We start from the raw sequence: 15,457 nt of genomic DNA on the forward strand, positions 1-15,457 counted from the left end.
TGCCTTTATTAGTCTCGCAGTGGAGAAATTTACATTTCACAGCAGCAAAGTTATGAAAGGAATAATAATAATAATAATAATAATAATAATAATAATAATAATAATAATAATGATATAATAATAATTCATTTTTTCTAAGCGCTTTTCAGAACTCTCAAGGACACTTTACTTACAGTCACGGGATAAGAACACAACTTTTTAATACGTGTGTTTTGAGTAATTTGCACACACTCTCACACTCACCGAGAAAAGAAATCACCGTTTAAATGTCTTTGAATGAAATAAAATCCATTTTGTTAAGAAAGGCGCTGGCGGGCTGGCGGCGTAGTCATTTGGAAGCCAGCGCACTGACACAAAGCCGAACAGCGGCTCATTCGTTGGAACGTGGCCTCTGACTGGAGCCCGTTTGCGCCGTCGAGCTAGAAGAGTAACTTGAACGGTGGGGGCGGGGGGGAATCCATCACTCCAAGGGCACCGTGGGCCGTTGGATTTATCTTTTTTTTTGTGCGTGGGTGAGCGTGACGGCTCGTTCTCCACCGGATCGATGTCGTTTGTCCTGTTCGCCGAGCCGGGTTTAATGATTGACGGACGTTTGTCCTCGGAGGCTTGTTTAGCTACCGCTGGCTGATTTGGGGAGACAACAGTTTGTGTTCGGCTCTATCAGGATGAACCTTTGCCTTCTCCTGCCGCTTCTCCTCATCTGTCCCTCCAAATGGGTGAGTCCCCCCCCCCCTCTATCTTAATCTTCTAAAAAACACATCCGGAAGGGACGTTAGGAAGTTCGAGAAGACGAGCCTCGGCGGAGCGAGGTCGTCCTAAAATGTTGGCCTTGGAGTCGGTGGCTCAGCATATTCGACGCGAATCCTCGAGAACGAACATTGAATCAGGGCCAAAGACTTTCGACAAAGGCAAACCGAGGCTCCTCTACAACACTGTGCAGAAAAGCAAAAGGATAATTTAAATTTTGTGGTGTACTGTACTGTACTGTACTTTTTTGTTTCCTAACTGACATCATGAAAACTTTTTATAGCATCTAAAATACCCAAAACACGCAGTATGATATTTTTAATCAAATGCAAAACACCAATAAAAATGACTTAAAGTGTCCAAAATCTGCAAAAAAATTGAGCTGTGAATTGGGCATTTTCAGAAAGTCCCGCCCCCAGTTCGTGACGTCACGCCAAGACGTCTTGCATTGCTAGTGAATCAAAACAATGGCTTCAGATTCAGAGAATATGCTATATGATATATCCTAAATATTCAGCGTGAGTCTTAAAACGTAAAATATAACTCGCTATGTGCGGTGGAATCTTACGCTCAGTAGAAGTCATTTGAAGCCATTTTACAAATTATTGACACAACTTGTCCGGAGACGTCGGTTGTCCTTTAAGGATGTACGTACCTACCACAAATGCTCCAATGCTTAATTGATGGTAAATATCCCTTGCTGATGATTTGGCTCCAGTTGGTCATTTGTCCATACACTGTTCGGCATGTTGCACAATGCAATGTTTGCGTCGCGTCCTCTGCTACAAGCCACGTGAACTCGTCTTTCCACGATGCTTTTAATACTAATTATAATACATTTAATTTCTAAGCGCCTTTCAAAACTCTCAAGGACACTTTACAGTCACGGAATAATGTATGTTTACGTTTTGTAGCGTCATAAATTTGGTTAGCTTCTTTCGAATCTTTCTTCTGGGTCTGAGGTTCTGTGCATCTACTTTGGAAGATGATACGCAAATGCACGACCTTATAACCCACTGGAAAGTCCGGAAGCACGAAGCAAGCTTCTGATTGGCTGCCGCGCCGAGTATGCAAATTGACAAACGAACCCAAATTCCCAAAGTTCCAAACCAAACAAAGATTTCAAAAGACGTCAATGTTTTGTAAGTTGTACGCCCGATGGAAAAGTTGCATGCCCCAGGCATCCGGGCAGACGTTATTTCAGACACTGGTAGCATGTAAACCACAATAACAGTCTTTATTCGTATCTTCAAAGTTGAAAACTAGTTATCCATTAATTTGTTGTGCGCTCTAGATGCAATATGTGTCGGGGATGAAACATTCTCATGGCTTCCCCAAATTAATAACGGCCACTGAGAGGAAACGGTAACAATAATCTGGCCCGAGGCAAAAAATTACTTTGACACCCCTGCTTACGGTCTAACAATCTGGCCGAAACTGGAAAGCCAAAAGGTGACAAGGAGATCAAAATCATATGGGTCGGTGATTTCAGTATTGACGACTACCAATACGCAAAAACAATTGTATTTGACTGTTTACACCTGTTGTTTTTGGAAGTTGAAATGTGTAAAGACTGAGTTCACATTGTTCACACCTTTGGACTAAGACCGACATGGGCAAACAACGGCCGCAGGCGCTACCGGTCCATGTGCACTAAATCCAGCAGACATTTAAAGGACAACCGACACCATTTTTTTGTTTCCTAACTGACATGGGTTTTTTAATCCGGCCCGCCGAACTTGGCCAAATTATCGTAACAACTCATGACAAAAAGTTAGCGGACAACAAGGCAGACCACTCTGAAAAGCTACCTGCTCAGCCATAAAGCTGCCTGCCCCATTTTTCACAACTTGAAACACAACAAGACAAAAAAACCATTGTGGCAAAGTATTAAGTATTGTTTTCATTTTGGATGTATCTACCACAAATGCTACCTTTCTTAATTTATAGTAAATATCCCTGGCTGAAGATTTTGCTCCAGTTTTCGTTTGTTGTCATGGTGCACAATGCAATGTTTGCATTGCGTTGTCTGCAACAAGCCACTAAGCGCCTTTCATAACTCTCAAGTCCACTTTCCAGTCATGGTATAATGTCTGGAAAGTGTCTTCTTTCTTCTGGGCTGAGGTTCTGTGCATCTACTTTGGAAAATGATATGCAAATGCACGATCTTATAACGCTCGGGAAAGTCCGAAGCACGAAGCAGGCTTCTGATTGGCTGCCGTGCCAAGTATGCATATTTCAACTGCAGGTATGCCTATGTCTGTGTGCTTTGCAACGATACACGTGTACTGTTTGCGCATGAAGGCGGGGGCGTCCGTGGCGAGTTTAACACAAGTAGATATTATTGAGCTTGAGTATTTCGTTGTGCAATAATATGTTTTGAATGTTGAAAGTGATTCAATTTTTCAATAAATGTTGATTTCTTTAACTTTGCACCTTCGATTGAAACTTATTAAAAACAGACACAATCTTGATAAATCACAGTGTGCATGTTATTTTAATCTATTCACATTTCCTCCTCTCAGTATCTGTGAAATAGTATGTAAATGCCATATCTTGCATAATCTTTGAGACAAATTTATTAACCGACAAGGGCTATTTTTCACATTTGAAAGACAGTTAATAAATTGGGTTGTAGTGTTCTTACTGTGCTATGAGGTTTGTACACACTACGTTTAATGCTTTAGGTTTAGTATATCCGGCCCAAACACTCACTCCAAATGCTCCGGCCCTTCTGTCAAATTTTAGAACCCTTTGTGGCCCGCGGGTCAAAAAGTTGGCCCACCCCTGGACTAAGACGTCTTACTGCTGTACTGGGGAGCTTAGACAAGTTAAGACCTCTTTGTGACACTCGTTGTGTCCTCGAATCCATCCTGTGTTCTTCCATCACCGTTTGGTTCGGGGCCGCCACAAAAATGGACCAAATCCGACTTCAACGAACAGTTAGGACGGCGGAAAAAATCATTGGCACCGCCCTACCCACTCTCGAGGACTTGCACACTGCAAGAATCCAAACTAGGGCGCGGAAAATCCTACTGGACCCTCCGCACTCTGCCCACCACCTTTTCCAGCTACTCCCCTCAGGCAGGCGCTACCTATCCATGCGCACCAAATCCAGCAGACATTTAAAGGACAACCGACAGCATTTTTTTGTTTCCTAACTGACATCAGAAAAATGTTGTATAGCATCTAAAATACGCAAAACACGCCAGCTGATATTTTTAGTCAAATGCAAAACACCAATAAAAAGTGTCCCGAAACAACTTCAAAATGACATCGGAGATGCCGAGTCTCAGAAGGTCCCGCCCTCTTGTTCGTGACATCACGCCAGGACGTCTTCGCCTTGCTCTAGATTCAAAACAATGGCTTCAGATTCGAAGAAGATGCTTACCTGTTATATGATTCCAATAGTTCTGAAGAGGAAAGCATAAATGTTTGCAGTCAATTAAAAAAGTCCTTCTGTGTCATTTTGAGGCGTCTGGACTCCAATGTAGCGCCCAGAAAATGCACAAGATGGCGCCCAAGCGCCGTTGAAAGTGGGCTGATTTGTCTGCTGGGAATTTGTGTCAGCTAGTATCAACTAGTTGTCTTGGTGCAACACACAATGATTCACCATCGCGTTATTTATGTGTTTTCCTTCTAATTTCACCATCAACACGAAGTTTTCAGACCAAACAAAGTCCCCGAAATGCAGTGTGTGTCGCGTTCTCGGTCAGGGGCGTTCCAGACGTGATGTCACTTAGGGCATCGTCACCAACTCGACAATAAGACTTCCCGAATATTCAGCGGCAGTCTTAAAAGGTAAAATATAGCTAGTATATGCGGCGGAATCTTTGTAAAATACGCTCAGTAGAAGTCATTTGAAGTGATTTTGCAAATTATGGACGCAACTTGTCCACAGGTGTCGGTTGTCCTTTAAACAGCGTCTTCCCCCAAGCCATTAACTCTCTCAACAGTAACCCAAATAGAACTGTATAGTGCCTCTTTGTAATTTTTTGATGATGATACTAGTGCAGCGTGTTCTACCGGAAACAAATTCCTTTTGTGTTCTACATACTTGTCAATAAAGATGATTCTGATTCTGATCAAGTGACTGCAAACCCCCCACTCCCAACCCGCAGGAGGTGACCTGGGCGGCGAGCGGCCATGACGACTTTTTGGGTCCAGAGGAGTGCCTCGGCAGGAAGTAGGTCGGGCTTCGGGGTGGTGAGGGGGGGGGGGGGGTCGCCGGCGCCGGGCGCTCACGGCGACTTTTCCTTGTAGGCCGACACGGGCCTCCTGCGACCTTGTCTTTTGTCCCCCGTGGGAGCGATGCATTGAGGGACGTTGCTCCTGCAAGCCACCGTATTTGTGTCCCACCGAGAACGTGACCCCGGTTTGCGGGCGGGATGGCCGCCTCTACCGCTCCTACTGCCAGGTCGCTCGCTTGCTTTTCAATAATAACCTCTGAGGGAGATTCCGTTGACCTTTCGCCGTCTGACCTTTTGGCGTTTTTGTGTGGCAGGCCATGGCCTTGTCGTGTCGCACCGGGAAGTCGGCCATGTCCCATTTTGGCCAAGCATGCTCAGGTTTGCTCTCCCGTGCGACCGCCGCCTGAAAACACAGTGCTTTTTTTGTCTTTCGCTGTGCCCACAGAGGAGCGGCCCAAGTTCCAGAGTTTCCTGGATCCCAGCACGGGGGCACTCAGTCTATTTGTCCCCGACCAAGCCGGTGTCGGCGGAGGCCAGCGCTTCCTGGTGTGCGGGCGGGGCTGGGACATGGCTGGCGCTAACGTGGCGTGCAGGGATCACGGGAACCCGCTGTGAGAGCGCATCGCCGACACGCTAGCCAAAGCTTTCGCAGTGTTCCACCTGATCTACTCATTGGTGCAATTAGGTTGAAGGTTTTTCGTTTTTCAGCCTTCCTCTGACTCCGGTTAGTGGGTTAAAAATGATGTGGTCATATTTAATCAGCGGTGATCAAAGTGATGAACAGAAAGATTATTTTAATCTTGGGCAGCAGAGAAAGAGAAAAAGCTTTTCACAGGAGGAGGAGGAGGAGCTGGCAAAGAGGAGAGAAGCTTCAGATGTGATTTATACAGAGGTCGGGAATGACATCATTTCAAAAGGAGCCTATCAGCTACGAGTTAAGGGCTGATACATGATACAGGTAACATCCGATTTACCACCAGCGCGAGTTATGAGCACCAGTACTTACGACCACGATTGCCAGACCTTTTTTTTTTTATTTTACGGCTGCCACCACAACAGCCAGCAACGCGACACGATCGAGGTCTGTTCAGGATGATTTATTAAGATACAACACAAAGCGCTGGTCCCAATAAGAGGACAAAGGGAATAAAACGACGAGTGGGGAGGGAGCAATGGGAAACCCAACAATGGCGAGAAGCAACTCGCACACAGTGGTGCAGAAATGGAACAATCTCGAAAGGATTACAGCATGTGTGTCAAAGTCATTTTTTGCCGCGGGCCACATTGTAGGGCCGTTATGAATTTGGGGAACCCATTAGAATGTTTAAATCCCTTCAAATATTACATATAGAGCACACAGCAAATTAATGAATAACTCGTTTTCAAATCTGAAGTCAAGAATAATGACTTTTATTGTGGTTGACATCCAAAAATATGAAATTTTGGCTCAGATTTTAGGAATCATCATGGAATTTAACAAGTTTGATTTGCTTTCACGGCCCGAAAAAAATGATGTGGCGGGCCGGAATTGGCCCGCGGGCCTTGACTTTGACACCTGTGGATTACAGGATGTGGAGGTGGGGAGGGGCTCGGATGAAGATATAGAAATTCAAGGGTAATACAAAATACAAATACAATTTTACACCGTCCCATTTTCTTACCCGCTGCCCTGAAGAAGGTAATTGTTGCGAGCGGGGAGGCTTGGCCCCGCCCACAGCTGTCAATCCGAAAGTGATGTGTTTACACCAACGCCGAGGCGCAAACGCCACGTTGGGCTCAGAGTCGGCGCCGACGCCTCTTTCAGACTAGAGAACTCTTCTGGCATCCCCGTCAGCAGGGAGAGCGATTTTTGGACAGCTCGCATGCGTGGGAAACCGTGCGTATTTGGGGTCAGCAGAAAGCGTTTGCGCCGACACAGTAATAAAGATTGATAATACCAAATATACAATGCTTAAAATGACACTAAAAGTTATAAGATTTATAAATGAACTGTCAACATTTTGGTATGTAATAGTATTCCATAGAAAATGTTGCTTGAAAACAACAGATTGACTATACTATCCTGTCGTATAGGAGATGCCAGCGTGTCGTCATCCGTTTTGATCACATGATCCTTGTGTCAGCCATTTTGAATGCTTTTCGATTTACGACTGTTTGACTTACGACCGTTTTGTCGGAACGGAACCCGGTCGTAACTGGGATGTTACCTGTATTTAGACTGAAATAAGAATAGTTGAGTAACAGTACACACTACAAATATGTAGTTATAAGGTAAACTACACACAAGTCTTTGCTCTCAGACGGGTGACCCCCCCCCCCCCTCCCACGTCGGGGTCAGAGGGCATCGCCGAATGGCTTAGTGCGAGCTGCGTTTCTGTCCCGCAGTGGCGCGGCGTCTGCCGGTTCTGTGGCCCCTGGACCCTTGAGGCAAAGTCCCGCCCTTTCGCCGTTTCCGGACCGCTGCGTCGGCGTTCACTGCCACGGTTTCGAGACGTCGCTGGCCGAGTGTGTCCTCCGTGACAGCGTCCCTGTCGTCAAAGGCCTGGTTGCCACGGCGACCTGCTACGACCAGAACGAAGCGCCCCAAGGTAGGATGGCTGCCGGTGGAAAACATCCAGGATCTGACAGCGCCCCCTTTCCCGCCCGCTTCCTCCCACCAGAGTGCGGCTTCGCCTGCGCCAACGGCAAGTGCCTGTCCGCCAACCGGGCATGCGACGGCATCGACGACTGCGGCGACCGCAGCGACGAGATGTGCTGCAAACGTAAGCACCGACGTGCGGCCCCACCCTCCCCTTTTGCTCTCTGACGGCGACTATGCTCCCCCGCCGGCATCAGGTTGCAGGAGGGGGGCCTTCCGCTGCGACTCGGGTGTGTGCGTGCCGGCCGACGCGTTGGCAGACGGACAGATGGACTGTTTGGCGGGAGAAGATGAGGCGCAGACACACGGTGAGTCCTATTTTTTTTTCTCCCGTGTTCTCCAAATTGGACATTTTCAAGCAAAAGTTTCCCAAGGGGACATCCACGTAAACTTCTTCTTATTCTTCCTTTCCTTTCGGCTTTTCCCTTGACGGGGTCGCCACAGCAAATCAGTGTCCTCCATCTTTAGATGTTTGATCCGCATGTTTGTTTTGGCCAAGCTTTTACGTCGGATGCCCTTCCTGACACAACCCTCTGTATTTTTCCGGGCATGGGACCGGCACCAGAAGACTTATGTCCCTTCTGGCTCTTTTCAGAGAGCCGGTTCTTTTTGCTCGGCTCACTAAAATGATCCGGCTCTTTTGGCTTCTAAATGGCTCCTCAGGGTTTTTTTTGTTTCTTAAATTAATTAACTACCAAAAATCATGTCTAATTATGTGAAAAACGAATTACTCATGCAAAAAAATACATTATATTTTTATTTATATGGCTTGATTCATATGTGCACAGAGAGCATCCACTAACTTTCACTTTCCCTGGGGTTACTCTGATGTGATGATGAGCTGTCACTAATTTGCTTTTCATATTAATAATGCAATCATACCAACTAGTAAAAATATAATACACTGACTTTTCGGTTTACGAACGTTAAATTTATGAAAATTTTACCTTGGCATACAAACTATTCTTCGGGATATACACAAGCGCCACAATGAGTGATGTGTCGCTCGCAAACGAGCCCGTTCTCCTAACAAGGAAATGGCAGCCGATTTTTTTTGGTCCTCTATTCCCCACCCCCAGTCTTCGGTTAAAGCCACGTGATTGGTCAAGAACGCAGCAATGAGGGGGGTTGTGTAAACATTAAAGAGATAGGCAGACGACAGAAAGAGAGTGAGAAAAGGGATAGAAAACAGTGAAATTTGGACTTGTTTCAACTTTGATAGTTCAAGGGCAGAGTGTAGACTGCAAGGTTAAAAGATCCCATCAGACAGGCTCCACAAAGAACCCGCACAAGCCATCTGTACACTTGATGCAAAAAGCTGTCAACCCAGCTAAACCGAACACAATTGATGGAGAACTAGGTAAAATTATCGCAGAGAAAGCACCTACAAGGGATCATTCCTCAAGATGGTGAAAGAAGGCTACGTTCCTCATCAAGTGTTTAATGCTGATGAAACCGGCCACTCCATTCCATCAAACCATCAACGACCATCACAAATGTAAATAAAACAACTTGATTATACAGTACAGTTTATTTCTTTCATTATAATACCATAGCACATTTATTATACATAAAATAAGGTATATTTTGTGTAGTTTTAAGGCTTAGAAAATTAGAAAGTAGAAAATTATGTTTTATGGGGACCTGGGAACGGATTATTGTCATTTTAATGGTTTCCTATGGGAAATTAATTTTTTGGGATACACACTTTTCGCCTTACACACTCTGTCTGGGAACCAATTAAGTTCGTAAGCCAAGGTATCACTGCAAACGCATTTGAAATTGAGCCAACGTGTCGTGTCACATAGATCCGTCCAGGATGGAGATGAACGCCACAGGTAGGCGCCGGGGTGAGAATCTCTCCTCGGGAGGGGTCCTACCGAGGGCTTGTGGCACGTCGGTCACTGATGGCCTCCTTCCATCTTGCCATGGCAGAGTACGTCTCTCCCAGGAAAGGTTGGTCAACTTGAAGTGCCAAATATTATCCATAATCCATTTGATTTATGAGTGCCTTTCAAAACTCTCAAGGTCACTTTACAATCAGATGATGTGTTTTTCTGTGGGTGAGCAGCGGCAGCCACATGCGCCAGCGTTCACTCAACCCGGAAGTAACTCAAATAGACAGAAAGCTAGCTATCTAGCTAATAGATAGCCAACAGATACCTAGATAGATAGCCAATGAGTTAGATGTGAATAAATAGCTAGCTAGATAGCAAATAGCTAGCCAGATAATAATAACAATAATAATAATAATAATAATAATAATAATCAATTTCTTCTCTAAACGCCTTTCAAAACTCTCAAGGTCACTTTCAATCACAGGATGTGCTTTTCTGTGGGTGAGCAGCGGCAGCCACATGCCCCAGTGTTCACTCAACCCCGAAGTAACTCAAATAGACAGAAAGCTAGCTAGCTAATAGATAACCAACAGATACCTAGCGAGATAGCCAGTGAGTTAGTGAATAGATAGCCAGCTAGATAGCAAATAGCTCGCTAGATAGCTAATAGATAGCAAATGTCTAGCAAATTATAACAATAATAATAATAATAATAATAATAATAATAATAATAATAATTCATTTCATTTCTAAGCGCCTTTCAAAACTCTCAATGTCAATTTACAGTCACAGGATCAGTTTTTCTGTGGGTGAGCAGCGGCAGCCACATGCGCCAACGTTCACTCATCCCAGAAGTAACTCAAATAGACAGAAAGCTAGCTATCTAGCTAATAGATAGCCAACAGATACCTAGATAGATAGCCAATGAGTTAGATGTGAATAAATAGCTAGCTAGATAGCAAATAGCTAGCCAGATAATAATAACAATAATAATAATAATAATAATAATAATAATAATAATCAATTTCTTCTCTAAACGCCTTTCAAAACTCTCAAGGTCACTTTCAATCACAGGATGTGCTTTTCTGTGGGTGAGCAGCGGCAGCCACATGCCCCAGTGTTCACTCAACCCCGAAGTAACTCAAATAGACAGAAAGCTAGCTAGCTAATAGATAACCAACAGATACCTAGCGAGATAGCCAGTGAGTTAGTGAATAGATAGCCAGCTAGATAGCAAATAGCTCGCTAGATAGCTAATAGATAGCAAATGTCTAGCAAATTATAACAATAATAATAATAATAATAATAATAATAATAATAATAATAATAATAATAATAATAATAATAATAATAATTCATTTCATTTCTAAGCGCCTTTCAAAACTCTCAATGTCAATTTACAGTCACAGGATCAGTTTTTCTGTGGGTGAGCAGCGGCAGCCACATGCGCCAACGTTCACTCATCCCAGAAGTAACTCAAATAGACAGAAAGCTAGCTATCTAGCTAATAGATAGCCAACAGATACCTAGATAGATAGCCAATGAGTTAGATGTGAATAAATAGCTAGCTAGATAGCAAATAGCTAGCCAGATAATAATAACAATAATAATAATAATAATAATAATAATAATAATAATAATAATCAATTTATTCTCTAAACGCCTTTCAAAACTCTCAAGGTCACTTTCAATCACAGGATGTGCTTTTCTGTGGGTGAGCAGCGGCAGCCACATGCCCCAGTGTTCACTCAACCCCGAAGTAACTCAAATAGACAGAAAGCTAGCTAGCTAATAGATAACCAACAGATACCTAGCGAGATAGCCAGTGAGTTAGTGAATAGATAGCCAGCTAGATAGCAAATAGCTCGCTAGATAGCTAATAGATAGCAAATGTCTAGCAAATTATAACAATAATAATAATAATAATAATAATAATAATTCATTTCATTTCTAAGCGCCTTTCAAAACTCTCAATGTCAATTTACAGTCACAGGATCAGTTTTTCTGTGGGTGAGCAGCGGCAGCCACATGCGCCAACGTTCACTCATCCCAGAAGTAACTCAAATAGATAGATGATGCGTCTGAATTGGCCGGTTTTGCTGCCGTAGAAACGCGTGCCAGCCGTCGGCAGCTGGAGTCCAAGTTGCAGTGCGGGATTGCCAATTTGACGGCCGCGCACGACCGCAGTGTCGGGGACCGAGCTGGCCGCCGCTTCAAGAGGGTCGTCGGCGGTGTTGAGGCCAACCGGGTGAGTTGGCGACCGCCGTCGGATACTGTCGCCTGCCGTCTAGCCTGACGGGCGGGTCAGCGTGGCGCAGACGCAGATCCAGTGGCAGGTGGGCCTGGAGGACAACGGCAACATCAACTGCGGGGGGACTTACATCGGGGGCTGCTGGGTCCTGACGGCGGCACACTGCGTCAGGTGCGAGCGCGGGTATTCCGTTTCCGACGCACCGCAGCATTCGCTGAGGTTTGTGACCCGCCGCGCCGTCTTCCCAGACCCAACCCATCGGCCTACCGGATCAAGTTTTCCATCTGGAAGAAGTCAACGCCTCAGGACACCACCGACATCGTTCCCGTGGGCAACGTCATCATTCACCCCAGGTGGCGGCCTCGCCCGGCTCACCCGGACATGGCCACCTTCACCGCCGCCGTCCCTCCGCAGGTACAACGCCAGCACATACGAGAACGACATCGCCCTGGTGCGCCTCAAGGACCTCCCCGAGGAGGCGGGCAAGTGCATGGAGGACAACCCGGCGGTGAAGCCCGCCTGTGTACCCTGGTCGCCGCGTCTCTTTGCCGTCAACCACACATGCAGCATCTCGGGCTGGGGCCGCACGGGAGGTGCGCGCGCACTCACCGCGGCGGAGGCCAGCGAGTGTTTGCGTGTTGATGCGGCGACTTGTCGCTCTTGCAGTGGGCAAAGCCTCGCAGGTGCTGCTGTGGGCCAACGTGTCCCTCATCCACGACTGTCGCCGCTTCTACAAGGACCGCTTCAGACCCGGGATGATGTGCGCCGGTCAGTGCGTCGCGCCGTCTGCTCCCGAGTGCACCTCGTAACGGACATACGTGCCTGCAGGTGACCTGGAAGGAAACGTGGACTCCTGCCAGGGCGACAGCGGCGGCCCTCTGGTGTGCCAGGACCACCTGGGGGTGTCCTACCTGTGGGGCATCGTCAGCTGGGGCGACCAATGCGGCCAGCCGGGCTTGCCAGGCGTTTACACGCAGGTGAGACGCATCAGCGTAAACGTCTGTGTATGCTCTCAGTCGTACAGGAGTGGTCCATCGATGAGAAGGTTTCTTCAGTCGTCATCTGTACTTCTTTGAAGGTGTCGGACGTTTCCCTTCTTATCCAAGAGGCTTCGTCAGCGAACTAAAATTTTATTTGCTGGTAGTTTTGGCCCTATATACAGGTAACATACGACTTACGACCAGCTCGACTTACGACCACCCACCCGTACTTACAACCATGACCTCCAGACCCATACATACCCATGTCATTTAGCCTCCGAGTCTCTATTCAACATTTTGAATGGATTTTGACTTCCGACCATTTCGACTTACGACCGACTTACGACGAAACGGAACTCGGTCGAAAGTCGGATGTTACTTGTATATCCCTACTGTCCAGAGTGGAGGTGCCAGACTCTGCTATGATTGGTCCTTGCTCTCAGGTTGAGGGGCAAAGGTCTACTCCCTGCGGCTACACTGATTACTTTTATTGTCTTGACTGAGTATGGGATCTACGACTGGCCTGATTGACTCATGAGCATAACTAAGCCTATGTTGCCTAAGAAGTCAGTTGTACAAACGATCCAAATTGAACCTCACCCCACCATGGCGATTTAGTGAAGGGTTTTGCTGTTTTATGAAAATAGCTGCTTTTACTCCCCTTTCAAAACATCTATTTTCTTTCGCTAAGATTTTAACCTCATTGTCGTCTAATGAGTGGTTGATAGCTTTAAAAAATATATATAATAAAACATTTTTAGTTTGCTGACGAAGCCTCTTGGATACGTCCGACACCTTCAAAGAAGTCCAGAGGACGGCTTAAGAAACCTTCTCACTTCAGCGTAAATGCGCCCGTGTTTCGGGGGACTTGGGCAGAGCCGTCTGTCAGTCGCTCGCAGCGGATTGCTTTTTTTTTGCCCCCTCCCCCATTCTCCCTCCTTTGCCCTTTGCTTGTCTGCAGGTGGCGCACTACTTTGAGTGGATCCGCGCGCACACGGGCTGGCCCGCCGTCACCAAGTTCAACTCGTGATGGTCTACGTCGTCGTCATTATCTTCATTGTCAAATGTTTTTCTTTGAAGGTGCCTGTGGAGGTCAATGTCATTAAATGCACAGTGTGGAAGATGCTACGGACTCTGTATTCCACTTTGTTTCCTATTTTATTTGGACTATTTTGGGTCACCTCGCATTTTGTTCAGTATGCTTTGGATGCGTCAGTCTGTTTTTAATCGATAGGTGTGTGTGCGTGTCTAGAAAGATAGATAGATAGATAGATAGATAGATAGATAGATAGATAGATAGATAGATAGATAGATAGATAGATAGATAGATAGATAGATAGATAGATAGATAGATAGATAGAGATGGATGGATGGATGGATGGATGGATGGATGGATGGATGGATGGATAGATAGATAGATAGATAGATAGATAGATAGATAGATAGATAGATAGATAGATAGATAGATAGATAGATAGATAGATAGATAGATAGATAGATAGATAGATAGATAGATAGATAGATAGATAGATAGATAGATAGAAAGAAAGACAGTAGTTATGTGTCGTTCGCGAACGAGCCGGTTCTCAGAGCCGGATCTCTGAAGTGAACGGTTCCGAACAAGGAGCCGGAAATGGGAGCCGACTTTTTTTGTCCTCTATTCCCCAGTCTTCGGTTAAAACCGCACGTGATTGGTCGATATCCGTGGTAAAGGAGGGAGGGGAGAATTACAGACACACGCAGCAGTGAGGAGAAGGGAGCAGGGGGGCCGTTAGGGTAGACAGGTGGACAAATGTTATCACATTATGCTGTTATTATTATTCAATTATTATATTTTTTACTAGTTGGTATGATAGCATTATGAATATGAAAAGCAAATTACTGACAGCTGATCATCAGAGCAGAGTAATCAGAGGGAAAGTGAAAGTTAGTGGATGCTCTCTCTGCACATATAAATCAATCATAAATAAAAATATTTGATATTGTGTATTTATTACATGAGTAATTCATTCTTCACATAATTTTACATGATTTTTGGTAGTTAGTTAATTTAAGCAACAAAAAACAAACAAACAGAGGATCCATTTGGGAGACATAAGAAATCTTTTTAGTGAGCTGAGCCAAAAGAGCCAGAATTCCCACTAGATAGATAACGAGACAGCTAAATAGATAGCTAGTGAGCCAGCTAGACAGGTAGCTAGCGATCCAGCTAAATAGCTAGCCAGTGACCCATCTAGATAGCTAGTTAACGAGCCATCTAGCTAGCGAGCCTGCTAGCTCGTGAGCCCACTGGATAGCGAGCACACTGGATAGCCAGACCGATTTTGGCAAGAGGACGACGGATGCACATTGGACTAGCAATGGGCCAAATGTGACTGTCAACAGTGACTGTCTTCATCTCCACGATGCTGCCGTATTAATGAGACCAGACGCGTGAATGTGTCTTTTTATTTCTTTTATTTCTGCAACACAGTATGGCAGAAGGGATGGGTGAAGTCGCATGGGTTTCGTCTTGTGATTAACCTGAATCTCCTCGAGATTGTTCTCAAATGCAAAACATTGTAGATAACAAAACAGAATTAACAACGTGTGATCGTATAGTGGTTATTTACAGAGAAAGAGAATACAACACAAGTTCAATGTTATTTACAAGATGTCCCTGAACGCATCATAGGCGGAGACTCGGCAGAACACGCGGTGCGCTTGTAATGGCTGGCGCACAGTTCAACCCGCCACGGACACTCACGGGCAAATGAAACACGACACAAGAAACTAAATATTGTTCAATAAAAACGAAATGAAACAATTATTAC

At 45.4% G+C, this 15,457-nt stretch overlaps 1 protein-coding gene across 1 annotated transcript; it reads left to right on the top strand.

Annotated features, from left to right (window-relative positions):
* The first annotated feature begins 577 nt into the window (after positions 1 to 577).
* Positions 578 to 13,769, top strand: cfi (complement factor I). Its single transcript, XM_088990961.1, has 17 exons — positions 578 to 716; positions 4,869 to 4,933; positions 5,011 to 5,164; positions 5,252 to 5,315; positions 5,383 to 5,548; positions 7,323 to 7,525; positions 7,598 to 7,699; positions 7,773 to 7,883; positions 9,384 to 9,413; positions 9,511 to 9,531; positions 11,522 to 11,661; positions 11,732 to 11,835; positions 11,913 to 12,017; positions 12,079 to 12,257; positions 12,331 to 12,432; positions 12,493 to 12,641; positions 13,606 to 13,769. Exons 1-17 carry the CDS (start codon positions 666 to 668, stop codon positions 13,672 to 13,674), a joined length of 1,815 nt encoding a protein of 604 aa, XP_088847087.1. The 5' UTR covers positions 578 to 665; the 3' UTR covers positions 13,675 to 13,769.
* Positions 13,770 to 15,457: the final 1,688 nt, after the last annotated feature.

This window comes from Hippocampus bargibanti, linkage group LG02 (assembly GCF_051943395.1).
Source record: "Hippocampus bargibanti isolate YZ-2025 linkage group LG02, ASM5194339v1, whole genome shotgun sequence".
NCBI lineage: Eukaryota > Metazoa > Chordata > Actinopteri > Syngnathiformes > Syngnathidae > Hippocampus > Hippocampus bargibanti.

Coding starts and splice junctions, on each gene's coding strand:
- cfi (XM_088990961.1), top strand. CDS start 666: ATGAACCTTTGCCTTCTCCTGCCGCTTCTCCTCATCTGTCCCTCCAAA. Junction 4,934..5,010: donor GAGGAGTGCCTCGGCAGGAA/GTAGGTCGGGCT, acceptor TTTTCCTTGTAG/GCCGACACGGGCCTCCTGCG. Junction 11,662..11,731: donor GCGGTGTTGAGGCCAACCGG/GTGAGTTGGCGA, acceptor AGCGTGGCGCAG/ACGCAGATCCAGTGGCAGGT.